Below are 27,432 nucleotides of genomic sequence, written 5' to 3'. Positions count from 1 at the left end.
TTTACAATTATAACATGACTGACTAGATGTTTTTCCTTTCAACTTAAGTGATTTAAATTCACACTAGGGCAAATAAAATTTTAGAAAATGAAGTTTTCTAAATCTGCAATAGTTCCTCAACAAATATAATTTCTATATTTAATTACCATAATAAAAAGAATAAGGCAATTTTTAAAAAAAAGTTAAGAAAATCTAAAGGAAAATACAAACTTTACCAAGAAATGACACGATTGACATTGTTTTTCACAGAGAATTCATACTATGTAAAGACTATAAAAATTCTATTTATAAATTAATTATGACCTATTCTGTGCCCCTACAATTAGAGATCCTTATCTGATATTTAAAACTGTAGGCATAAAGATATGACAAATGTACATATAAGTGAGTTGATCTGAATAATGCAACCTCTGAAAGGTTATCTCCATAATCATTTTAAACCTTATCAAGTTTGAATTAATAATTCCAACCTGTCTTTCCAGTACACTATGTAAAAAGAATCAAAAAGAACAAAACCTGTACATCCTTCTTAAGATCGGCTCCATGGTTAGTTCAAACTAGACATTTCTTTCTCCAAATCATGGCTGGCAACTATTGTTTTTGAATGGGCTACAAAATGTAGCAGATACAGGCACAACCACTGCATATATTTTACACGATTAACTATGCCTTCTGATAAATATCTTCTTCATCGTCTGGATCTTCTTGAGTAAGTGCTACTTTTTCCATGTCAGTATCAAACTGGGCTGCCAAAGGATTTGGCACTCTTTCATAGTCTCTATCTTTTACAGGACAGCGCCACCACCCATGTGAAGATGCTTGTAAGATACCAAACAATAAAAAGAAAAACAGTACAGCACACACACAGATTGCTATCACAACTGGTACCACATGCTCCATGGGAATAACCACTTTAACAGTTCTCTGCAAGTTTGGGTTCTCACTATTTATACTTCGGGGATGATCACCTGAAGTAATGCAGAAATCTGTTAAAAAAAAAAAAAAAAAAAAAAATTATATTCCAATTAATAAAAGGACTTATATATAAATTGAAGATTTGCTTCTAAAAAAAAAACATTTCTAAAAAATTAACTAAGAATGTTCAAAATCCTTTCATATCAAGTAACTTGAGTAGTCAGTCACCATTTCTAGAATAATTTTGTAAGCTCATTTATTGTTCATAAAACCAGAATGCAAAATATCTCCAGATATATCTGCATTCATGTACTGCAAGAACCATTATCAAAACACATGTGCAGTCTTAAGTTTTGTCTATATTGAGAAGTTTGCCATAACACAATGTTTTATAAAACAATAACCAAGTTTTATTTCATGACTAAGTATATTTTTCATTTTCCATTTTTCTCACTTCCTATGTTTAGCACTGCAAATAGCTGTTTTCTTGGAGCATTAAAATGTACACTACAGCAGTATGTTAGGTTATTTTACCTTGTGCATAGGCAATGCAATATCAGCACTAGTTTTGTAATGATGGCGAACATGTGCTATGATAACTCAATTGAGGATATTTCATCATCATCAGCCATTTTCAATCCACTGCAGGATGAAGGCCTCTCCAGCAACTTTCCAGTTCCTTCTGTTTTGTGCAATGGCCATCCATTTACTGCCCACAAAGTCATGAATTTCATCTGTCCATCTCCGTTGTTGTCTTCCAGGTTTTCTCTTAACTCTTGGGTACCATTCTGTTATTTTCTTAGTCCATCTGTCATCATGTCTTCGAGCTATGTGTCCTGCCCAAGACCATTTTAGTTCTTTAGTTTTGATAAGAATGTCCTTTACTTGAGTTTGCTGCCTAATCCATGTGTTTCTCTTCTTATCTAACAGTCTGATTCCCAATATAATTTGTTCTATTTTTCGCCGTGTAGTTCTCAACTTCTCTTCCATTCTTTTGGTGAGTGCCCAAGTTTCACTTCCATAAGTCATGGTGGGAGTATACAATGGTTTATTTTATGTTTCAGACAAATTGGGATAGTGCTTCTCAGTATGTGACTATATTTCCTGAATGCTATCAATCCAAAATTTATTCTTCTCTTGACTTCCATCCATTTATCATTATTACAGCTAATGACTTGTCCCAGATAAGTATATGACTCCACCTTTTCAATTATTGTTCCTTCAATCATTATATCCCTTTCTGCGGCATACTTGTTCATCATTACTTTTGTTTTAGTCATATTCATCTTTAGTCCAAAATCCTTACTAACTCTGCATAACTGATTAAGATTTTCCTCTAATTCTTTGGGATCGTGGCTTATGACCACAATGTCATCTGCAAATCGTAAATGGTTTAAGAGTACTCTCCATTCACATTGACTCCTTTCTGCGACCAGTCTAATCTTCTGAAAGCTTCCTCAAGGGCAGCAGTAAACAACTTCGGAGATATTGTGTCTCCTTGTCGAACTCCATTCTCAATTTTAAATTTATTACTGTCTTTGTCTAGTCTAATAAAGGAGGTAGCATTCTCATATATTTTCTTCAAAATCATAATATATGGGGTCTCTATACCTTGTCTTCCCAGTGCCCGAAACATTGCCTTATGCTGTATGGAGTCAAATGCCTTTTCATAATCCACAAATGCCAGGCATAATGGTGTTTTATATTCATTTGCCTTCTCCATTAGCTGTGACATTATGTGAAGGTGATCCGTAGTTGAGAATCCTGTCAAAAGCCAGCTTGCTCTTTCGGTTGATTCTCATCAAGGATATTTACATTCAATCAACTTAATTGTAGAAAATTCCAAATTTGAACAGATAACTAAATTTTGGATACATTTCAAGAATTAGCATTAGTTGAGGCATATGATTCAAGAAAGCAAGCTTATAGAGAATCAGCCAAAAAAAAAAAAAAAAAAAAAACCCCTTTCCATTTCACCCATCCAGTTATTCCAAATGTTTGTCTAGTTCAGCCTTAAATTTATTTAAGCTATCAACTTCCACAAAAACATATGGAAGCCTGTTCCAGCAATCAACTACCTGCTAGCTAAAGGCAAACTTCCGCACATCCTATTCTACATCTGTCTTTCCTCAATTTGAATCTATGCCCCCTCAGGTTCTTAATCTGGGCAAATGGAAGTATCCCATCAGCATTGAGCATGCTCAAACCATTCAAGACCTTGTACACCTCAATCAGATCACCTCGCAGGTGTCTAGTCTCCAGATGCTGCAAATTCCAGAATTTAAGCCTCTCCTAGTAAGAGAAACCCTTTGTTCATTTCACCAATCTTGTTGCCTTTCTCTGTACTCGTTCTAGCAACTCTACATCCTTCGTAAAATGAGGCCTCCAGACCTGAACGCAGTACTGACTATTACCTTATAGAAAGCAGTAATCACCTCCTTTTCCCTACTAGCAAAATTCCTGTATATCATTGACAATACCCTATGACCTGCTCTGACAGCCTGTCTGCATTGCTCAGAAAACTTCATATCTGCCTGCACAATTACTCCCAGGTCTTTTTCATTTTCTACCACCCTAATTGTTGTACCATATAGTTGGTACGTTTCTCTAGGGTTACTTCTATCCATATATGCAGTGCTTTGCATTTGTCAATGTTAAACTTTAGTTGCCACTTCTCAGCCCACCTGCCTAACTTTTCTAGATCCTGTTGCAGTAGCATACTGTCTTTACTGACATTAACAACCCCGACAACCTTGTATCATCTGCAAACGTGGACATTAAGCCTGATATACCTTCATCGATACCATTGATAAATACATGAAACAACAATGGGCCTAGCACAGAACCCTGGAGGACTGCACTAGTAACATTAGTCCACATAGAGCAGTGTCCATTTTTTACCACTCTCTGCCACCTTCCACTCAACCATCCCTTTATCCATTGCAGCAACTTGCCATTAATGCCATACCACTCCAATTTGTACAGGAGTTTTCCATGTGCAACAGTATTAAAAGCTTTCTTGAAATCCAATTATTTTGCATCCAGTTCCTTTGTGACCACATCGTAGTATCCAATGAAATTGGTCAGACAAGATTTCCCCTTAACAAACCCATGCCGTGTCTGAATTCTTACCGCAGTCTTGTCTAGGTGATCCTGCATCACTTCTTAAACCAGTTGTTGTTGTTATTTGGTTTTTAGGAGCATTGGCAACTAAGGCCATATTGCTCCGGGATATGCGGTGGTCATTCCCTGACCTTTCCGCATCCTCCGTATTTGGTGGTGACGGGCTCGAACCCTGGTCTACTCAAGAAGCGTGCGCTACGCACTGCTGCTCCTTCCCACCTGGCTACGGAGGCGGCCTCTTAAACCAGTGACTTCATTATTTTCCCCAGAACAGAAGTTAAACTAATAGGTCTATAATTATTTAGATCACCCTTTGAACCACCTTTGTGAATTGAGGATACACTTGTACATCTCCAGTCCATGGGAACCTCCCTGAATCTAAGGATGCTCTCATAATTATGGCTAAGAGTTTGCTTACTTCCCTTGCTGCCTCTTTCAATATAACTGCTGGATAGATTCCATCTGCCCCAGGTTCCTTTTTTATGTTTAACTTCAACAATTTCTCCTCCACTTTGCTCTCCATTATTAGGAAACCATTTAGCTCTGTTGTAATTTAGTAAACTTCTGTTCTCCCCTTGTTTGTTTGTTATTTGGTTTTTAGGAGCATTAGCAACTAAGGCCATATTACTCTGGGGATATGCGGTGGTCATTCCCTGACCTTTCCGTATCCTCCGTATTTGTAAAGACTTTGCTGTCAGGAGGACAAAACATTACTATGAGGAATTGTTAAAAGCCACGCATGGCTTGGATTAATTTGTTATATTTCAAGCTTTCTTCTGGTGTCAGTTTAGCAAACTGTATTAATCCTGATTTTTCATGAAAAAAAGGCTGACTGCATTTATCATAGATATTTCTGAAAAAAATTTCATTTAATCCAGCAATAATGTCTTGAATGGTGGTGATCACTGCCTTTTCCAGTTGAGAATCAGTATAGGATGACTGATATCTGATGGTCATTTTTTGATTTTGTCTTAGTTGTAAACTAAAACTTAAAAGAACATGGTTATGTCTTCAGGGCTTTGTTAAAATAAATGCTATTATATCATATGCTAATGTCAATTAAGGTCAGACTTAGGAAGGAGTTAATATTGTTGCCTGTGTGTCCAAAGCTACCTTAAATTAAAGTAAACTCAACAAGAAATTAATCAAAAACAATCATAAATACTGATACTCTACTTCTATAGTGCAAATGTATGACTACTTTCCCAATGAGTCACATCAACCAAGGAGGAATATCAGCATTCACATTGAAAGGAATAAATTAACAAAGCAAAGAAAAAGAATAAAATTAAATAAAGATCAGGAACCCACAAAGACGTCCTCAGGGAACATCTAATCCTCTCAGTTGAGTTCATATTTTGGTCACTGGCTGCTATTAAGCAAATACATCAATAATGTTCCTAATGATGTGAATATAGAAAAGAAAGCAATAAAATAAATTCAGGAAGTGTAAAATATATCCCATGGCCATCACCCTCTATAATAAAAATAAACAAACAAACAAAATGTTATACCAACCAACTGAAAAACAAAGAAGACAAAATATACAAATTAACTTAACATAAACTGATTGTAATGAAACTCAGCTGTAGCATAAAATAAAACATTGTCACTTATTTTACCTGTATAAATGAATTTCATTAAAATCAAGTAGATTGAAAAAGACAGTAAACTTTCAAGGTTTTGAGCTCTCAACTCAAAGAAAAACCAAAAATTCAGTAAATGCAATAGTTAGTCACTACCAGCTTTTCACGTGGGCAAAAAAAAAAAATCCATATATTTAGATGTTATAACTTAGAGAAGAAAAAAATTCATTCTTGCCTACAGTCATTATGAAGTCAACATACAGCCAGGATCCTAAATGTTCACTAACCCTTCCATCACCAAATCATTGATCATCGAAAGCCTTTATGTGTATCTACAAATCTGCAAAGATATAGATCTGGAAGCAGAAGTAACAACACAAAAGGGATTGCCTTCCATAATTATCTTGATAGTTTAACTAACAGAACTACCAAGTCAGCAGTGAAATTCAGGAACACAATCACAAAAATAGGGTGCTTTATGAAATATATATTAAAGACAAATTAGAAAATAAATAGAACTGCATTAATTGCACCTAAAAGAAACAGAAGGGTACTGACCAGGAGGTAAAGGCAGAATTCCTATTAATGATCCTGGTATATGAGAAAACTGAGTCCATAATCTGAGGGCTGTAAGGTTTTAGCACCTTCAGGATATCTCATGTCAGATCCATTTATCTATAGAAGTGGCTGCCCCCACTAACTATGGTCAACTGAATTATTAAGAAAAGAAAAGTGGGAGATTCCATCTCTGCTATGCCAGAAAACCCCTCAGTTTTTTTTATTTTTCAGTTCAGGCACAGAGAAGAAATTAAAAAGAATGTAACAAGTATTTTTCAGGAAACCCCAAACTGAAAAACATTCTCAGGTTAGGAGCACTTTACCTCCAACACAAGGGGAGCAGAAGAGGCATATACATGTGACTTTCAAATATCACTGTGGATATTCCTACCAGATAAAAAATAAAAGAATCGAAAAGCACATCAGTTACACCAATAGGGGAACAGAGCATCCAGTGATGTAGCATTTCATGCCATTACCTCTACCTTAATAAACCGCAATACTAGCAGTGTACGCATCAACCTGATCTACGCCGACTGGGCTAGCTGGGTGGGTAAAGTACCCGCCTAGCAAACCAAAGGTCGCGGGTTTGAATCCCGACTCGGGCTTGAATCAAAGTACTGCAAAAACCTTGGGAGGTGCATTATGGCCACAGAAGCCAATGCGCCAACAACTACCAAAAAAAAAAAAAAACCTGATCTACTGGATATAACTAATTCATTGGATGCACCAAATCCCTTACCTACTCCTGTTCCTCTGTAACAAAGTTCTTCCTTAAATACCAAAAATGTAAACTCCTTGAGTTGTAAATGATATCCTCGAGGATAAAATGAAAAACTAATGATGCTTAACCATACATTAAAGTGCTGCATTTTAATAAATATTTTTAAAAATTCTTATAATTTTCATAAATCTCACCTAAACCAGTGTTACAAGTACAGCACTTCTCCTCTCTGTGTTCTTTTTCTCCAATATCTTTACAACATGGAAGGCATCTGTTTTGATCTCTGTCCAAGTGATGAGGAAAATTACATGACAAACAGTGATTTTCATTTGGTCCAGAGCATCTTGCACAATTTTGATGGCATTCGTGACAGCGCTACAAGATAAGCCAGAAAAACATGCCTTTCGTCATGTCATAATCAAAATAACTTACATTATTACTGAATAGAAATATTGTTTAATGTGGATAACTTGATATTGTCAATATTATATGACTAAAAACTGTGGTTTGCTAGATGTTACAGTGGTAATTGATTATCTACCCGATTACATTTAAGAGCTTTCATGTAAATGTCCTATGAATAAAAACTCTGTAAAAATGGATTACACAATCCAAAATACAAACAAAAGTTTACTGCATTACTAAAGCAGGTATAAGAATGTTGTAACAAAACACTTCTATGCATTAAGAGGTCATTTAATTTTTTGAAATAAATTTTTGAAAATTAACAGTAACACTAAACAATGCTTTACATTTTCAAACATCCTTGCATGCCTTCTGAAATTAAAAAAATTAAACTTAAAAAACTTCATATGACTCATAGGCTACATTGACTCCTACCATACCATGCTCCATATAGCAGACAAATGCCTGGTTCACCAAAGTGATATACAAATATTACTAAGCGACTGCTTATCTTAGGAAAAGTGAATAATTAGTGGTTGTGGAGAGGGGGAAGAGTGATTGCATGATATATTTTGTACACCATTAAATTGAAAAAACAGTTGAAAATGGCTAACTTTATGATTTTCTTCTTTATTCTAACATTATACTGGATAATTTTTTTTTTTTTTTTAGGAGCATTAGCAACTAAGGCCATATTGCTCCTATACTGGATAACAAGAAAAAAATACCTTTAGTAACAAAAGACATCCAATAAAGTATTCCCATATACCTTACTTCTTGTTACAACATGGAGCAAACAAAAAAATGCATTTTGAAGACTGTTTAATGCATCTGAAAATGTACAAATTGTCTTAAAATCTTCCAGTATGTTTTGCCATCTGTTACAAACAAATTGGCAGCTTTAACAGATGATGAAAATAGCTTTGAAAATTCAAAGCTCAAAACTCAGTTCATTCTGTGTGGCTTTTCAATTTGTTTTATTCAAAGCAGAAAATTTTTAGAACCAAATTAGCCTATTTCTTATAACAGATATTTCATCAATACATTGTTAATTCACTTTGTGTTCAATAAATGAAATATTCATTAGTAAACAATTCAATACTGTTTTCATCATCTACACGGACAATATAACAGTATTTTCCATAGCATCCAGTTACCTTGAAACTCATGGGCAAAAAATTTATTTGTCAGTGGTAATTATTATCTCATTGGTAGATCTTCTTCTAGTTACATAGCTCCCTGAGGAGCTGTTGTGGCCACCATCAAATTCCTCCAACTGCATTGATCGTGTGCTATACGAGCAGCATCGCAAAGTGTCATGCCCAGAAGTTCACTGATTCCATCCTTCCAACTAGTTGCAGGTCTTCCTCTGCACCTCTTCCCCTCCGTTTTTCCTTCCATTATATTCTTCAACAGAAAGTTTTCCCTTCTTACTATATGACCAAAAACTTAAGTTTTCTTTTGTTGATGCTAAGAAGAAAAATTTTGGGCCTGCCAATTTTATTCAATACCCACTCATTTGTTCTTCTATCCAATTAAGAAATATGCAGTATTCTCCAGTGACACCACATTTCAAATGCTTCAATTTTCTTCCTGTCAACTCTTTTCAGATTACATCCTTCACATCCATAAGTGGCAACTGGAAAAATTAACAAATCAATGATTTGTTAATTTTTAGGGTTAATTTAATTCATCTTTAGGGGCAGATCATGATCTCTCCATAATTTTATCAGATCAGCGACCAACATTTTAGCAATTCCTGTAGTCTCTTTACATTGTTTGAGCAGTAACTATTTTTATTTATTCTTGACCCTAAGTAATCAAATTCATCAACTTCTTCGATATCTTGCACATTAACCTTCTCTTCACTGGAATCAAGATTATCACCAATCACCATAATTTTGGTTTTACACACATTCAGAAACAATCCTTTTTTCTTACTTGCTTCACATAGTCTCCTCAGAGTTTCTTTAAGATGATCATTAGAATTACAAATTAGCACAGTATCATCTGCATAACCAAGGTTGTTTATCTTCAGTCCTCCAATTTTGATGCCAGTCTCTAAATCTTCCAAAGCTTCACACATGATATCTTCGGCATAAAGATTAAAAAGGTGAGGCGACAAAATACAGCCTTGCCTGACACCGTTACCTATTGTGAAAAAGTCAGTGTTTCCCATGTTCATTCTCACAGTTCCTTCCTGTTCATGGTACAGTAGCTTAATCAGTGAATTATGTGGATTGGGAAACCCATAATATTCATAGTTTCTCATGTTGAATACAATCAAATGCTTTTGCATAATCCAAAAAAAAAACACAAAATGACTGGAACATTGTATTCTTTGCATTTTTCAATAATCAGTCTTAGGCTTGAGATCTGATCTCTGGTTCCTCTACCCCTTCTGAAACCTGCTTGCTCTTCTGACATTTCTTCAAATTTTCTTGAGATTCTGTTCAATATGATTTTAATCTTGCTAGCATGAGAAATTAGGCTAATAGTCCTGTAATTTGAGCAAATTTTCAGATTTTTTTTGGTAAGGGGATGAAAATTTATTTCTTCCAATCCAATGGCCACCGTCCTGTTTCTGAAATTTTTACAATCATTTTATGAAAAACTCTGCACCCTTCACACCTATAGCTTTAATCAATTCCGCTGGAATTTCATCAATTCCAAGTGACTCACCACACATTAGTTCTCTGATGGCTTTTTTGATTTCTTCCTTCAGTGGAACTGGTTCATGATTACACTCTTGAAATGGGGGTGCAGATCATTAGTACCAGCAGGTGCTTGGAAGAGCTGATCACAGTATTCTTTCCACCTTCCTTTGATTGTATTCTGCTCTGTTAAAATTCCCCTTTGGAGTCCTTAATTACATTAAATTTTGGTCGGAACATTTGTCTTAAAGACTTAATTACATCATACATCTTTTTAGTGTTGTTTCATTTGTTGTGGTATTCAATTTCTTTACACTTTCGATTGATATAATCCTGTTTGTTCTGGCTTAAACAGTGCTTGATGACTGCTTAGTTCCTGATACTCTTCATCTCCTTGTACACCCTGGGCTTTTAAAGTTCTCTATTCAGTAAGTTTAAAAGTGACATCTGTAATCCAAGACTTCCTGATCTTTGACCTTTCTCTAATGTGTCTGTTTGCTGAATCCTTAATAATAATAATTGGTAGATACATGTTTTTTTTTAACCAAAGCAACAAAGGCTATGAGGCATCAGTATATTGTACTCTTCTACATCATGAAAATAAAAGAATTTCTTGTGGGGAGGGAAAATTGTAACTTTAACCAGAGAAACATTAACTCAGTCAACATTGTGTGTGTGGGGGGAAATAACATAAAAATTCCTCCCATCTTCATGGGTTCAAAACCAGGCCTTTTATCTTTTTTTTTTTACAAATTGCAGAAGGACACCAAATCAAAAAAATAAAATAATAAAATAAAGGCAACTGAAAGACAGAATTACCTTTCAGTCGAGCTGAATCATAGAACCCAGAACGTTTTCTTGTTTAACTGAATTTTCTGTAGATAGAACAATGTTCTTTCCATGGAAAACACCATCCCATTTTGGTATTTTCCAAATTGACAACCCATTTCAGTTGTCAGTTTGGTGTAACAGTAAAATCAATCGCTGAAGAAGTGATGGAGAAAACACCTGCAAAATGTATGACTGATACACTACTGGTAATAGATTCTAAACTTTACACAGATGAAGTGCTTTTATTTGAAGCATTTTGATCAAGATAACCTGTGAAACATGTTGTTCAAACATATATATAATGTTTTGCCTATTACCTACCTGTTGTGTGTGTGTGTGTGTGTGTGTGTCAATGATAGGAGTATTTATAAAAATTTTATATATAATATAATCCAGATTGGATTAATGCCATCTATAATCGATTGTACATTACATCCATCGGTATACTATTTCAACGTATCTATGTACCTATAGATACATTGAAAAGTACAAAAGCCCCTTTCAATGTATCTATGTACCTATAATTAACAATTTATCTTTACATTGTATTGCTAATTAGTATTCTTTCCAGGGTTTGGCTATGGGAGCCAGCATAAGCAATTATATAGTTCCTTAAGTGGTTTTGATCTACAGGTCTATTGTGGTCTGCCTGCTGATATACATATTTTTGTATTTATATACACAAGTAGATTTGGTTTTTTACATTTTTGGCCTTTACTACAATAACTAACTTATTGACCTATTAAATAGTACATACTTATTTTACTTAGGCTATAATATATATATATATATATATATATTAGTGATAAAAAAGAAAGTTAACAATTATAACGACTGTAACTGTAACTAATATTTATGGGTCAATGCAGTTGCAGAGAAATCATGCATTACACTCATAATGTCTATAAAATATTAAAGATAATAGAAAAAGTAAATCAATCAAATAATACATTCAGGGATTTAAGAAATTAAAAAAAAAAAAAAAAAAAAAATATCTCTTTTTACCCCAAATCCAGATGACTTCAACTGGGGCCAACCACCCAGACTGAAGGCAAAAAACGACAAGAAGTTCTCTGTTTCCGTAATGATAAATATATGCTAAGTAATTTAAATCTAAACCAAATATAGGCCGAATATAAATCAAATATAGTAAGAAAATATAAGTAAATTATAAATGTAAGCATATATTAATCATCGTTGACCCGACAGAGAAGGTAATTTAATGATTAAAATAAGATTAAATATATAATACATACTACATATTTACCGTATCCAGGACAATGTAATAGTCGTCAAAATAATGTGGTGCCCCCTATGTGATGTATACGGTAAAAATAAATATAAATAAATAATTAATCAATTAGCCAATCAAATCTAAGTTAACACAAAGAGAAACATGCAGATAGTAAGATGAAAAACTAAAGGAGTAGGAATAATAGAACCTGAACTCCAAAAAGGCAAAAAATAGTTGTATAGATAAGAAATAGTTTCTCCTATGTCCTAATAATTTCGGAGAAATAAAAATGAAGAGTGTAGGACAGCTTAAAGACATTACAAGATATAAGTTGTGGCTCGGGTATGCCCGGGATCGCAAACCCGTTCCTATAGTAGGACCCTGAGCTGAATTTGCATGTTACCTCAGCGTGAACTTAAGTAAACTTAAATGAATTTAACTATGTATAAAAAAAAGAAAAAAAAAAAAAGATACACTGTAATTTGCAAGATGGTATGTACATGGCACTAAATATGACTATTATATTGAACCAATGTTCAGAAAACAAATTTTTGAAATTAATTATGCTTATCGCTTTTCTGAAGTGGTATTTCAGGTAAGCGATAGGGAAATTATTATCAATCAACTTTTGTACAATGCTATTATGTTTGCTGAACAGTTTTTATTATTATTGCAAATATAAGCAATCCTCAGACATTGGGATAAAATGATATTAGCATGCACTGATTTTGATATATTAGATCTCCAGTTTGTAAAGCCGACTACATTTAAATTAAATGCGTCTCTTTTATTATATACGTTTACGTCTATATTATTATGGAATATTTCTATATGAAGATCCAGCTAATTTGCTATAGTATCAGAACTATTAGTTTTCTCTAATACAAGTTCTTGTGGATATAATTTACTGTAATCCTGGACAAAATGTGGATAATTAAACACACATAGATCATCTACGTATCTGAATATAAGTAGGTTATCTTGGACTGCTCTTTCTGTATAATAAAGGTTTGCAATTATGCTTGATGCTGGACTTCCCATAGGGGTGCTAGTCAGCAAGTATAATGATGTTCCGTCATATACATAATTATTAAAGATGCATAAATTTATTAGAGTATCCCAATAGGTTAAATCAACCTTTATAGTATTTTTATTTTCCAAATATAGTTTCTGGAGAACGACTTTTAAATTATCAAGATTAATGCTCGTAAATAGACTGTTAAAGTCAAATGTTTGTATTTGTTGAATAATGTTATTTTTTATTGCATTTATAATCGGTAAGTTATTATTATTTATAAATAAATCCATAGATATAAACACATAACATCTTCTTCTAATATAATAATCAAAAAATTAATTGCATTGCATAAAAAATTAAAATTAAAGTATAATAACCTAAAATATCCGTTTATATATGGCATACCCAAATTTCATAAATCACCTATTGCATTTAGATTCATAACATCATGTAGAGATAGTTATGCTAAATTTCCAGGAAAAATATTAGAAAAGTTACTTAAAATTATATTAAATAACTTAAATAAAACTATTATAATAAATAATAACTTACTGATTATAAATGCAATAAAAAATAACATTATTCAACAAATACAAACATTTGACTTTAACAGTCTATTTACGATCATTATTCTTGATAATTTAAAAGTCGTTCTCCAGAAACTATATTTGGAAAATAAAAATGCTATAAAGTTTGATTTAACCTACTGGGATACTCTAATAAATTTATGCATCTTTAATAATTATGTATATGACAGAACATCGTTATACTTGCTGACTAGCACCCCTATGGGAAGTCAAGCATCAAGCATAATTGCAAACCTTTATTATACAGAAAGAGCATTCCAAGATAACCTACTTATATTCAGATATGTAGATGATCTATATGTGTTTAATTGTCCACATTTTGTCCAGGATTACAGTAAATTATATCCACAAGAACTTGTATTAGAGAAAACTAATAGTTTTGATACTATAGCATATTACCTGGATCTTCATATAGAAATATTCCATAATATTATAGATGTAAACGTATATAATAAAAGAGACTCATTTAATTTCAATGTAGTCGGCTTTACAAACTGGAGATCTAATATATCAAAATCAGTGCATTTTATCCCAATGTCTGAGGATTGCTTATATTTGCAATAATAATAAAAACTGTTCAGCAAACATAATAGCATTGTACAACAAGTTGGTTAATAATAATTTCCCTATCACTTACCTGAAATACCACTTCAGGAAAGCGATAAGCATAATTAATTTCAAAAATTTGTTTTCTGAACCCATTGGTTCAATATAATAGTCATTAAGTGCCATGTATATATCTACATAGGATATACTTTGCATTCTTGGTGTCTTACGTCATAGAAAACTTGTACTCACCGGCTTGCAAATTAAAGGTATCATTTTTTTTTTTTTATACATAGTTAAATTCATTTAAGTTTACTTAAGTTCACGCTGAGGTAACGTGCAAATTCAGCTCAGGGTTCTACTATAGGAACGGGTTTGCGATCCCGGGCATACCCGAGCCACCACTTATATCTTGTAATGTCTTTAAGCTGTCCTACACTCTTTATTTTTATTTCTCCGAAATTATTAGGACATAGGAGAAACTATTTCTTATCTATACAACTATTTTTCGCCTTTTGGAGTTCAGGTTCTATTATTCCTACTCCTTTAGTTTTTCTTCTTACTATCTGCATGTTTCTCTTTGCGTTAATTTAGATTTGATTGGCTAATTGATTAATTATTTATTTATATTTATTTTTACCATATCCATCACATAGGGGACACCACATTATTTTGACGACTATTACATTATGTCCTGGATATGGTGAATATGTAGTATGTATTATATATTTAATCTTATTTTAATCATTAAATTACCTTCTCTGTCCGGTCAACGATGATTAATATATGCTTATATTTATAATTTACTTATATTTTCTTACTATATTTGATTTATATTCGGCCTATATTGGTTTATATTTAAATTACTTAGCATATATTTATCATTACAGAAACAGAGAACTTCTTGTCATTTTTTGCCTTCAATCTGGGTGGTTGGCCCCAGTTGAAGTCATCTGGATTTGGGGTAAAAAGCAATAATTTTTTAATTTTTTTTTTTTTTTGAGTTTTCTTAAATCCCTGAATGTATTATTTGATTGATTTACTTTTTCTATTATCTTTAATATCTTTATATATATATATATATATATATATATATGAGTCCAGAAAATTTACCGCCAGCAATTTACCACCGTGTCAGTTTATCGCATAAACAATTTATTGCCCCGTCAGTTTATCGTATTTTACCATCTAGAAGCAATGAAATGGGTTTGATCAAATCATAAAAAGTTATTTTTTATTTAAGTTTCTGCCTTAAGCTATGATTAGCATATTTTTGGAATTCTATGAACTATGAGGGAATAGTACGGAAATAAAAAAAAACACATGTATGGAAATATGTAATTTAATAGGTAGATTATGTATTTTAATAGTTACATGTATCAAAAAAATAGTAAAAAATCCATTATTTGAACAATATAACAATTGGTTAATTTTAAAATAAATTAATTATAACATTATGTATGTCATAGTACACTGCAAAAATTCAAAATGAATGTTTATGCAATATTCAGAATCAGTTATGTTGGGATAATTAATTACTAAGAAACTAATATTTACAACACAGTATGTAAATTATTAATAAGAAATATTATGCGCTATAACCTCTTAGATAATCAACAATATCACCCCGTTCATCGTAATTCACTAACAAGCCTTTTAATTCATTCATCACAATCGCGATACTTCTTTTTTTTTTTTTGTTGCCCAGGTGACTTCCATTTAAATATTGTTCAATGCGCATTTCGTTAATACTTTGTTCTTTTTTAATGCAATCGATAAATTTCCAAATGTTGCGATGATAAGCAGTGACTTGTTCATCAAATCCTCTATGCCACTCTTCAACAGCATTATTCGTTCTTGGTAATCCTCCAAGAACAAGCTGGCATACGTTCCACATTTCATGGGAATACTTTGATGGTCGACGAAGATGTCGTCTGGTTGGGTGTCCAATCCATGTATCCTCAAAATAATCAACAAATTACCGCGATTATGGAGGAAAAACACCATTTTCACACAAATGCAATTGCTGCCAAAATTTGCATATTTAAAGCAAAATTAGCATCAGTTTCATAGTTGTTTCAATCCATTATTCTGAATGGAACGAAAAATACATTGTGAAAAGTGGAAAAAACAACTCCGTTGCGAAGCATCAGGAAAAACTCTTCTGGCTATCATCGCCATCTCAAAATCTATAGTTATTGATTGTGGGGACATAGCTGGTTCCAATACTTTCAGCTGCTGTAGTAGAGATACATATGTTTCCTCAGACTTGTTAGGCAATAATGCATAAACTAATGGAAGTGATATTTTGTCCTTGAATCCATGTATCATATACAGCTGATAAAAAAGTAAGGGAACAGTTTTGAAAGTCCCACTGGCATACCAGTGTTCACTTCACACTAACAACTGCAAATTTCTTTTCGTACTGAAAATTAACGTACGATTGTCCTCGGGTCCAGAATCAAATTGTAGAAACAATTCTCCATTGCACGATGTTTTATATTCTTCTGTAAAAACTATGTCTCTACGATGCATTGGAAGAACTGGGCCATCAAAATTTCGATTTCTTATATTTCGGATCGTTCGTTTCATTGTATCTACACTTGGAAGCTTAGGGGCTGCTGCTTGGCTACAGATTCTCGAAACATTTGAAATAATACTATGAGGCTTATTATTTGTTGTTTCTGCATAAGTTCGAATGGTATGAAGAAGTTGTGCTGCGTCAACTCCACAATGATTGTGCTCCTTCCATGTTTTAATGATGGTGTTATCTACCGTAGTAACTCGAGTGGCACATTTGGTTTTTCGGTAATTTCGGCACTTCCAATGAATTTTTGTTTCATTTTGCCTGTCTTTATAAAACAAATGTCCACTAAAGCACAATTTCGGTTTTCCCTTTTCTGATTTCAAAAATTCCACCGACACGATGCATTCACAAACTCAAAATAAGAAAATGTTGTGATTGTAAGAGATTATAAATATATAAGTACCTCCCTAATCAGCATGCCCTACCCCCACTCCCCTAACATGCTACTTAAGTTAAAAATAAATTTTATGTATTGCCTGGCAATATTTATAGGCTATAAATTGTTTATGCGATAAACTGATGCAATGATTAATTGCTGGCGGTGAATAGCGGGCGATAAACTTTCCTAGATTTAGTCTAGGAAAGTTGGTCTAGTAAAGTTTATCGCCAAAAATTTAAGAAAATTTAAGTTTATAAACAATTTATAGCCTACAAATGATCGCTAGCATATTTTATCACCAGGCAATATGTATAATTTATATAAATTTATTGGTCATTTTAAATTGAAAATAAGGCTTTTCTATAGGTGTTATTTAAGAATTAAGTGAAGTTAAAAATGGAAGTTATATGCTAGGTTTACATTTCCTAGATATACATACCACTACCACATCATGTCGTGGAATTTTTGAAATCAGAAAAAGGAAACCTGAAATTGTGCTTTAGAGGACATTTGTTTTATGAAGACAGGCAAAATGAAACAAAAATTCATTTGAAGTGTCGAAATTACCGAAAAACCAAATGTGCCGCTCGAGTTACTATGGTAGATAACACCATCGTTAAAACATGGAAGGAGCACAATCATTGTGGAGACGCAGCAGGAATTGAAGCAGCACAACTTCTTCGTACCATTCAAACTTATGCAGAAACAACAAATAATACGCCTCATAGTATTATTTCAAATGTTTTGAGAACCTGTAGCCAAGCAGCAGCCCCGAAGCGTCCAAGTGTGGATACAATGAAACAAACGATCCGAAATATAAGAAATCGAAATTTTGATGGCCCAGTTCTTCCAACGCATTGTAGAGACAGTTTTTACAGAGAATATAAAACATCGTGCAATGGAGAATTGTTTCTACAATTGGATTCTACATGAGAGGACAATCGTATGTTAATTTTCAGTACGAAAAGAAATTTGCAGTTGTTAGTGCGAAGTGAACACTGGTATGCAGATGGGACTTTCAAAACTATTCCCTTACTTTTTTATTAACAGTATATGATACATGGATTCAAGGACAAAATATTGCTTCCATTAGTTTATGCATTATTGTCTAACAAGTCTGAGGAAACGTATGTATCTCTACCACAGCAGCTGAAAATACTGGAACCAGCTATGTCCCCGCAATAAATAACTATAGATTTTGAGATGGCGATGATAGCCAGAAGAGTTTTTCCTGATGCTTCGCAACAGAGTTGTTTTTTCCACTTTTCACAATGTATTTTTCATTCCATTCAGAATAATGGATTGAAACAACAGTATGAAACTGATGCTAATTTTGCTTTAAATATGTGAATTTTGGCAGCAATTGCATTTGTGCCCACTCCAATTGTGATGGTCGTTTTTTTAACATTTGTGTGAAAATGGTGTTTTTCCTCCAGAATCGCAAGAAGTTGTTCATTATTTTGAGGATACATGGAATGGCCGCCCAACCAAACGACATCTTCGTCGGCCACCAAAGTATTCCCATGAAATGTGGAACGCATGCCAGCTTGTTCTTGAAGGATTACCAAGAATGAATAATTCTGTTGAAGAGTGGCATAGAGGATTTGATGAACAAGTCGCTGCTTATCATCACAACATATGGAAATTTTTCGATTGCATTAAAAAAAGAACAAAGTATTAAGGAAATGTGCATTGAACAATATTTAAGTGGAAGTGACCGGGCAACAACAAAAAAAAAGTATCGCGATTGTGATAAACGAATTAAAAGGCTTGTTAGTGCATACGATGAATGGGGTGATATTGTTGATTATCTAAGAGGTATAGCACATAATATTTCTTATTAATAATTTACATACTGTGTTGTAAATATTACAGTTTCTTAGTAATTAATTATCCCAACGTAACTGATTCCGAAGTTTGCATAAACATTCATTTTGAATTTTTGCAGTGTACTATGACATAATAATTAATTTATTTTAAAATTAACCAATTGTTATATTGTTCAAATAATGGATTTTTTACTATTTTTGTGATACATGTAACTATTAAAATACATAATCTACCTATAAAATTACATATTTCCATACATGTATTTTTTTAATTTCCATACTATTCCCTCATAGTTCATAGAATTCCAAAAATATGCTAATCACAGCTTAAGGCAGAAACTTAAATAAAAAATAACTTTTTATGATTTGACCAAACCCATCTCATTGCTTCTAGACGGTAAAATGCGATAAACTGACACGGTGGTAAATTGTTTATGCGATAAACTGACGCAGCGGTAAATTTTCCTAGACTCATATTATATATATATATATATATATATATATATAAGTATATACTGTTTACTAAAATTTGATGGAAACTAAAAACTTGTTGGAAATGCATTGATGCTGTTGCTGTTTTGGTTTTTAGGAGCATTAGCAACTAAGGCCATATTGCTCCTGCTATATGCGGTGATCATTCCCTAACCTTTCCGCATCCTCCGTATTTGGTGGCTCACGGGCTCGAACCCCGGTCTAATCAAGTAGCGTGTGCTATGCACTGCTACTCATGCTCACCTGGCTATGGAGATGCCCGAAATATGTTGAGGAGGCCTTCATCCTGCAGTGGGATTGACCATGGCTGAAATTGATGATAATACAGGAATACCTCGCATAGCGCGGTTAATTCGTGCCAAAAAAATACCGCGCTGTGTGAAACTGCGCTGATTCTTTCCACTCATATTTGCGTATAAAGGAACATTTTTAAAAATACACAGCAAAAAATATTTGTACAGCTTACGCACAGTCAACAACCTCACCACTCAGAATCTAGAGTGTTTACTAATGTATGAATGCTAGCAGAGTCCGTATATAATGGGAGTTGCAACAACAGTCAGCATGGCCTTGAATCCATAATGCATTGGCCTACAAGCTGGCATTATAATACATACATATACAGTATATCAAATGCATTGGTGCGTAACACAGTTAATTTTTTTTCAATTTGTAAACCGCGCTATAGTGAAATCTGCGCTGTTCAAAACCACGCTATGCGAGGTATTCCTGTATACTTTTTTTTTTTTGATTTGGTAGTTGTTGGCGCATCGGCTTCTGTGGCCATATTGCACCTCCCAAGGTTTTTGCAGTACTTTGATCCAAGCCCGAGGCGGGAATCGAACCCGCGACCTTTGGGTTGCCGGGCAGGTACTTTACCCATTCGGCTAGCCCGGTCGGCTCCTGTATACTGTATACATTTGTAATCCATTAAGTACTTTCTAAATAATATATATATATATTATTCTTGTATATAATCCTTTGCTTGGCACATGCTCAAATTATATTGTTATGTAGAGAGTTTTAACACTAGTTACCACATTCTCACCACTGATTGAATGCTAGTACTGTAGTCAAAAATATGGGTATGTTTGACAATAAATAATGAGAAAAGAGAAAAATGAAAAGGAGATTATGAGAGTGATATAGGATATGAATATGTTATATAGTCTTAAAAATTTTAAGCACAACTAGTAGCGAACTGTATCACAGTTTACCTTGCTAATAAGAACTGATTCAATGTTAATGTGTATTGGTATTTGTTAATAGTCATTGTAATTTTAAATGTGTTGCTAAAGAATTTATCTTTTATAAAATACATTACTATGTAATCTTAGATATGGAATCTAAAGAAATTCAATTAAAAACTTTTATAAGGTTATCATCTTTGATTTACTGAAATGTGCTACATCATTAAATTATGCATTACAAGGAAACCAAATGTTGAGTCTGTGACGATTAAGGTAACCGAAATAAGTCAGGATGGAACAGTTAATCAAAATCTTGTACACTAAAAGGGTTAAATACAAAAGGACTCAACTAACCAAAGGATACCTGTGTAAATTAAACTGTTAACTGCAGGAATTTTCTGCTTTATTTCAGAAGAAGAGTATGATAGGTCATGTCCCAATACAAACATGCATATACAAGCACTCACATCCTCACAACAAATCACTGTGCTACCCACAAGGGTTATCTTACTGACTGAAGGCCAGGCTTCCCATCAGTGAACAATCTGGAATCCCAGTGAATATACTTTGCAAGATGGCAAAATTGGCATGTTTTGTATATTCCATTAATTTCAATCTCTCTCTCTAGCAATGAGTTTAAACTTGTTGTTAGAGTGATATTCATCAAGTAAGATTTATAGTGCAGAAAGCATCATAAATTATAACTATCTAGGCATCTTAACTTCAATTTTTTTTGTCACTTCTACAAAACTGTTTTCTGCTCTGATAAAGATGAAGTGAAAAATTCACCTTACCTAAACTAACAGCAACAAACATAAATGAAAAATACATACCATGCTTTGATGATCATAATACTCATTATCCAGACAAGGAAAACAAGTGCTACCCACTAACGTTGCATTTGCATGACAAGATTTACAAGCAGATGGCCCTACACCTATAATATAAAAGACAATAAATGAAATGTTTTTAAAGACATTTCTTATATGAATAATTCAAACTGGAATATTACAATATCTGCTATGTAATGTATTATTACATAGCAGATATTGTAATATTTAATATTGTAATATCAATAATTCAAAACAAATATTGTTTAGATCATTAAGCTAACATAATTATAGAGAGAGGAAAAAAAAAAAAAACCCAATATGAAAGAATCGAATGAATAAAAACTCGTCCAATTTCAAGAGTACTGTAAAAAAAACTTATGGTTCTATTTTTATTTTATGTTTTTATATTGTATTTATAATTGTATCCAAAGTGACTTTATCTAATTTGAGGATGGGCCACTAGCAGCCTGTGGGATGACCTTAGTCAGCACACTTGAAAATCTCAAAAAAAATAAAATAAATAAAAATAAAATAAATTAAATAAATAAAGTATTACTATATGGATACAGATTATCAAAACTGTATCTCCTCATGAGCATAAACTTCAAAAAAAAATTTACCCCACTAAAATAATTGAGATTCTACATTAATGGGGAGCCATCAGAAGAGAAGATTCCCAAATACAGTAGACTCTCAATTTTCTGGGATAGATGGTAAAAAAAAAAAATCCTGGATAATCGATTTCCCGGTTAATCCAAAAATACAGTAAGTCCCTGACATACGTTCCAGAACTTCTTATGTAAGTCGAGTTTTACATAACTTGGGAATGACTAATAAAATATTGCTAATATATCTATGATATGCCAAAATTACAAAAATCACATAATATAATCAGAAGAATGAAAAAAAAAAAAAAATAGTTGTATATTTTTTTATATATTAGTGTTCGTTGTATATTTTTTATATATTAGTGTTAGTTATATATTTTTTATATATTAGTAATGTATTTTTAATTACTTCAATTTAAAACTTTATCTGGGGACAGTGGCAAAGTAGCTGGAATGGCACATAAGAAAAGAAAACAAAAGGAAGAAATTGTACAGTAAAAACTGATATGTATTTCATAGCCTTGGTTATCATAGTTACTTCATTGGTACTGATCCCTTCACTGTTTCTCGTATTGTCTTTCTCCTTTATTATTGTGTTCACTGTTGACACTGACAAATCTGAATTTGGTGCGATACTTGTTAATGTTTGACCATTTTTCAAACATCCTTATTTTAATTTTCTGATCCAAATCGATTGCCTTCCTTTTTTTTTGATAGATTTACTAGTACCGCTGTCACTTTTTAGCAACAGTCAAAATAAAATTTTCCGTAAAGAACTTCACAGGGTCAAGGCGAAAACTCACTATTGTTACCCCACGTGAGCTCACATTCTACTAAAACACATTTTTGGAGGTCATTGCCATAAAACAAAAACAATTTGCACTTTCTGGGTTATTGAGCTTTTCTGTTAGTGCAATTCAGGTTGTAAATGACTTTCATCAACCGGTGAAATACCACCACTTTGCTTATTGGAGGCTTGAAGTGGTGAAACCCATGTTTAGTCTCTAGAGCAAAGTTTCCGGCATCCCCCTCTCCCCCATACTTCTCCTTCAACCCATGCACAGTACTAAGTACTATAGATTTTGATACCTTTCGTGTTTGGGGTTTTCATAAAAAAAAAAAAAAAAAAAAAAATTCATTATAAACAGGTAGTAAATTCGATCGTATTCATTTGCAATAATACTGACAGACAGAATTCTATAGGATACATTATTATGATGATATGTGGGTCCCCTTCACTGAAATCTTCAGTCATATAAAAAAAGACCTAAATAAATTAAGAATCTTCTCTTCATTCCTATTTTTAAGCTTGTTACTTCATATCTCGCTTGTGCGATTTGTGCGTGCTGTGATTGTTGTTATTGATTGCTTATTATTATTAACTTTAAATTTTAATTATATTATTAACTTTTACTGTTTTAAATTTTACAATCCTAAAAAAAAAAAAAAAAAAAACTGAGTGAAAAAAATTAACGCAAGTTTGAAGTTATGTAAAGTCGGGGACTTACTATATCCAAAAATGTTCAGCAACCTACGTAAAAAATATGGTGATAGATAAAAAAAAAAAAAAAAAAAAACTTACCATGCACTACTGATGTGTTCGATACGATGCTTCCCTTTATTTTTATTATGTTGATTTTAAATCTAATAAAAAATAAATCCTTTATTTTTTACGATGTTGCGTATGGTTTGGTAACCAACATTATAATGGTTCGTTAAAGATTTAACGGATGCACAGTTTTCAAATTTTTTAATAATTAAGTTTTTTTTTTAATTGAAAGAGCAGCTCATTAGCAAAACATCTGTTTATACCCATCATTGAGATTTTTAAAGAGAGAAAAAAAAAAAAAATTTCATTATCCCTGACAACAAAAAATCTCTCTTTGCGGTGCGATGGAACACAATAGCCGAAGCAACGCACTAACACAAACTAAACATTTTGTTCTTTCTCTCTTTTTTTTTTTTTGCGTCAGGTGTGAAGACAGTGTGTGTGTGTGTGGGTGGTGGTGGTGGGGGGGGATTAAAGATAATTTCCCAATGACGACTTTATAACGCCGCTTCTTGTTGCTTATTTACGACTTGCAAAACATCTGTTTATACCTATTCTAGTTATTACTTGAACTTTGATTTCTGGTTGTTTTTTTTTTTTTTTTTTAATTTGGAGTCTTGAAGTGTCCCAGTTAAACTGATCCCGGTAATTTGAGTCTGCTGTACTTTAATTTTGTTTCCTAATAAAGCTTAATTAAAATTGTATTTTTATGTTTATATTAGGAAACAAAATTTTTTTAAAAATATTTTTATACTGCTGAAAGAATATGATTATGATAATCATGGGGAATTTACTATCACCTAATTTCTAAATTTGACAGCTGCTTTCAAGACATTGACAGATAAGTGTTAAGAAATGTTTCAAAAATCTCATGAAGTGTAAGAAAGAACTCCGCCATGGACGGTCCCAAGCCCGTCTGTGAAAGGAGGAGGGTGGTCATCCTGCCGAAATGACCAGAACCGGGAAACCGGGGAAACTAGGCAAGAAACCGCATGAAATTCGGAACAAGCTCTTACAACAATGTTACCGCATCCGGGGTAGCCGATGCGCCAGCACTGGGGACCCAGGGTACTGGTGTGAAGTGGACCACTGGCCACAGAACAAGCTGTTATAACAATGTTACCGCATCCGGGGTAGCCGATGTGCCAGCACTGGGGACCCAGGGTGCTGGTGTGAAGTGGATCACTGGCCACAGCAATAAGCTTACTACGCCGAAAAGGACAATTAACATTGGCGAATGGAATGTTCGAACGGGGCACCACGTTGGACAAAAGGAAATCATTGCCCAAGAACTACTTAGGTGCAAGATATCAATCGCGGCATTATCCGAATTAAGACTCACCGGGTCTGGAACGATGATCATCCAACCACCAGCACCTAATGAAGCGGTTATACTATTCTACTCTGGTGGTGAGAAACGAGAAGCAGGAGTGGGCTTTATGGTCGATGCTCAGGCCACCAGTAGTGTGATCGCTTTCCAACCAATATCGGACCGCCTGGCAGTCCTTACTGTCAAGGGCACCATCAAGACCCATATTATCTCCGCCTATGCGCCAACTGAGACTAGCCTGGACCCGACCAAGAATGACTTCTACAACCAGCTCCAACATACGCTGGATTCAATTCCGCAGACAGAAGTGATCATCCTCGCAGGGGACTTTAATGCCCATATTGGCGTGGACAGATCTGGTTGGGAAACAACAATGGGCAAGTTTGGCCATGGGAAGATCAATGACAACGGCTTACGTTTGTTGTCCTTTGCCGCATCTAACAACCTGATCATTGGAAACAGCCATTTCCAGCACCCTCAAAAACATCAACTTACATGGCGAAATCCATCTGGCAAGGACTCAGCAATCCTGGACTACATTTTGATCAATGCCAGATTTCGCTCATCACTCATGGACGTTCGTGCCATGAGGGGACCTGATTGAGGATCTGATCACTACCTCATCCGGGCTAAGGTGCAGCTCAAATTACGGCATGCAAAAAGATCATCTCGGTCAGCCAAGCTGGACTGGAGGCAGCTAATGAATGCTGCCAACAAACAGGCATATCAGATCGCCCTATCCAACCGCTTCGAGATGCTGGCTGTGCCCGAGGATATAAATGAAGAAGAAAAGCAGATCTCTGATGCCATCCTGGAATGTGCCAAGCCCCTATGTCCACCTGCCCGACGTCGAACGCAACCATGGATATCAGACGAGTGCCTCGACCTCGTGGACAAACGGAAACAGGCAAAGTTGGTCGACTTTGAACGGTACCGGCAGCTAAACCGAGAAGTCCGACAAAGAATGACAGCAGAAAGAGAAGCATACTGGAACCAAGTGGCAGACGATCTTGAAGTGGCGGCATCCAAAAACGAGTACCGCACTCTCTACCGCACCCTCAGATGTCTGAGTGGAAAGACCAAATTGACTAGTGACAACATCAAGAATGCTGATGGGACCTTCGTGCGATCACCATCCGAACGCCTGCAACGGTGGAGTGAATTCTTCAAAGTTTTGTATAATCACGACCCACCTCAGGGACCGCCAGCAACAGCATTCTCGATCGACCCCCCCTGAGGTCTCCATGGTCGATGTTGAGCCTACAGTAGAAGAAGTGAAAGCAGCCATACAATCCCTGAAGAATGGCAGGGCACCAGGAGTGGACCAAGTCACCACAGAAGCGATCAAAGCCGGGGGAGATGTACTGCTTCGCCAACTACACTCACTCCTCAAAACCATCTGGTGCACTGAACAAATTCCGTTAACATGGAGGAAAGCCATTATCGTACCGATCCACAAGAAAGGTGATAACCGGGACTGCAAGAACTACCGTGGCATCAGCCTCCTTTCCATCATCGGAAAGGTCTTTATGAAGATCATCCAGTCAAGACTGCAAAAACATCGCGAGCAAACCAGTCGAGAAGAACAGGCAGGATTTAGACCCGGGCGAGGATGCTGTGATCAAATCTTTGCCATTCGTCAGCTGATGGAGGAGAGGATCCGGTGTGGACAGCGAACCGCCATTGTTTTCATTGACTTTAAGTCTGCTTTCGACTGTGTCCACCGGCCTGCCTTATGGAAACTACTAGAGGTTGAACACGTACCTCGAAAAGTCATCACACTCCTCCAAACTGCATACAATGGTTTAACCAGCCAGGTGCGCATCCAGAACGATTTATCTGAGGAATTTACCATCCAAACTGGAGTCCACCAAGGGGATGTAGCCTCCCCGTTGCTTTTCAACATCGTGGTCGACGCCATTATGAGGCAAGCATTCAGAAACAGACAGGGCATACAATATGACAAGGATCACTATGTGACTGACCTGATGTTTGCTGATGATAGTGCTATCCTTGCCGGTAACGACGCTGAAGCCACGGACATCCTCTATGACATTGCCCGCATTGCCCGGCCATACGGTTTGAAGATCAATGCTGGTAAGACAAAGGCCCTGACAACAGATGAGTCGCAAGCCACCATCTATCTCAAAGGCATCCAGATCGAGCAAGTGCAGGACTTTAAATACCTTGGGTCGCTGGTCCAGGAGAAGAAAGTTGCATCCACCATGGAAATCCATAGCAGAATTGGACAGGCGGCCACTGCGTTCGCCTCACTCAAATGGTGTCTGTGGAAGAGGACCAACATTTCCACAAAGACTAAAATCAGACTCTTCCGGACTTTGATCCTGCCCATTCTTCTTTACGGATCGGAAACATGGATTTGTCTCAAGTTAGATTTGAACAAACTTGAGGTATTCCAAATGCGATGCCTGCGGCAGATCTTGGGCATCTCTC

At 34.7% G+C, this 27,432-nt stretch overlaps 1 protein-coding gene across 1 annotated transcript in view; it reads right to left on the bottom strand.

Moving 5' to 3' along the window:
• Positions 1-315: 315 nt before the first annotated feature.
• The window catches only part of Fur2 (furin-like protease 2), a 319,466-nt gene continuing 292,349 nt past the window's right edge, over positions 316-27,432 (bottom strand). The window contains exons 22-24 of the mRNA XM_090382727.1: positions 21,492-21,595; positions 7,101-7,281; positions 316-986 (exon numbers count right to left, since the gene is read on the bottom strand). Coding sequence (XP_090238853.1) covers positions 664-986; positions 7,101-7,281; positions 21,492-21,595 — 608 coding nt within the window. The 3' untranslated portion in view covers positions 316-663. The remainder of the gene's footprint in view (positions 987-7,100; positions 7,282-21,491; positions 21,596-27,432) is intronic.

This window comes from Mastigoproctus giganteus, chromosome 1 (assembly GCF_048544385.1).
Source record: "Mastigoproctus giganteus isolate SK-2022 chromosome 1, ASM4854438v1, whole genome shotgun sequence".
Lineage (NCBI taxonomy): Eukaryota > Metazoa > Arthropoda > Arachnida > Uropygi > Thelyphonidae > Mastigoproctus > Mastigoproctus giganteus.
Note: the sequence above shows the minus strand (reverse complement) of the source record. Positions and strands in the feature narration are given on the sequence as shown.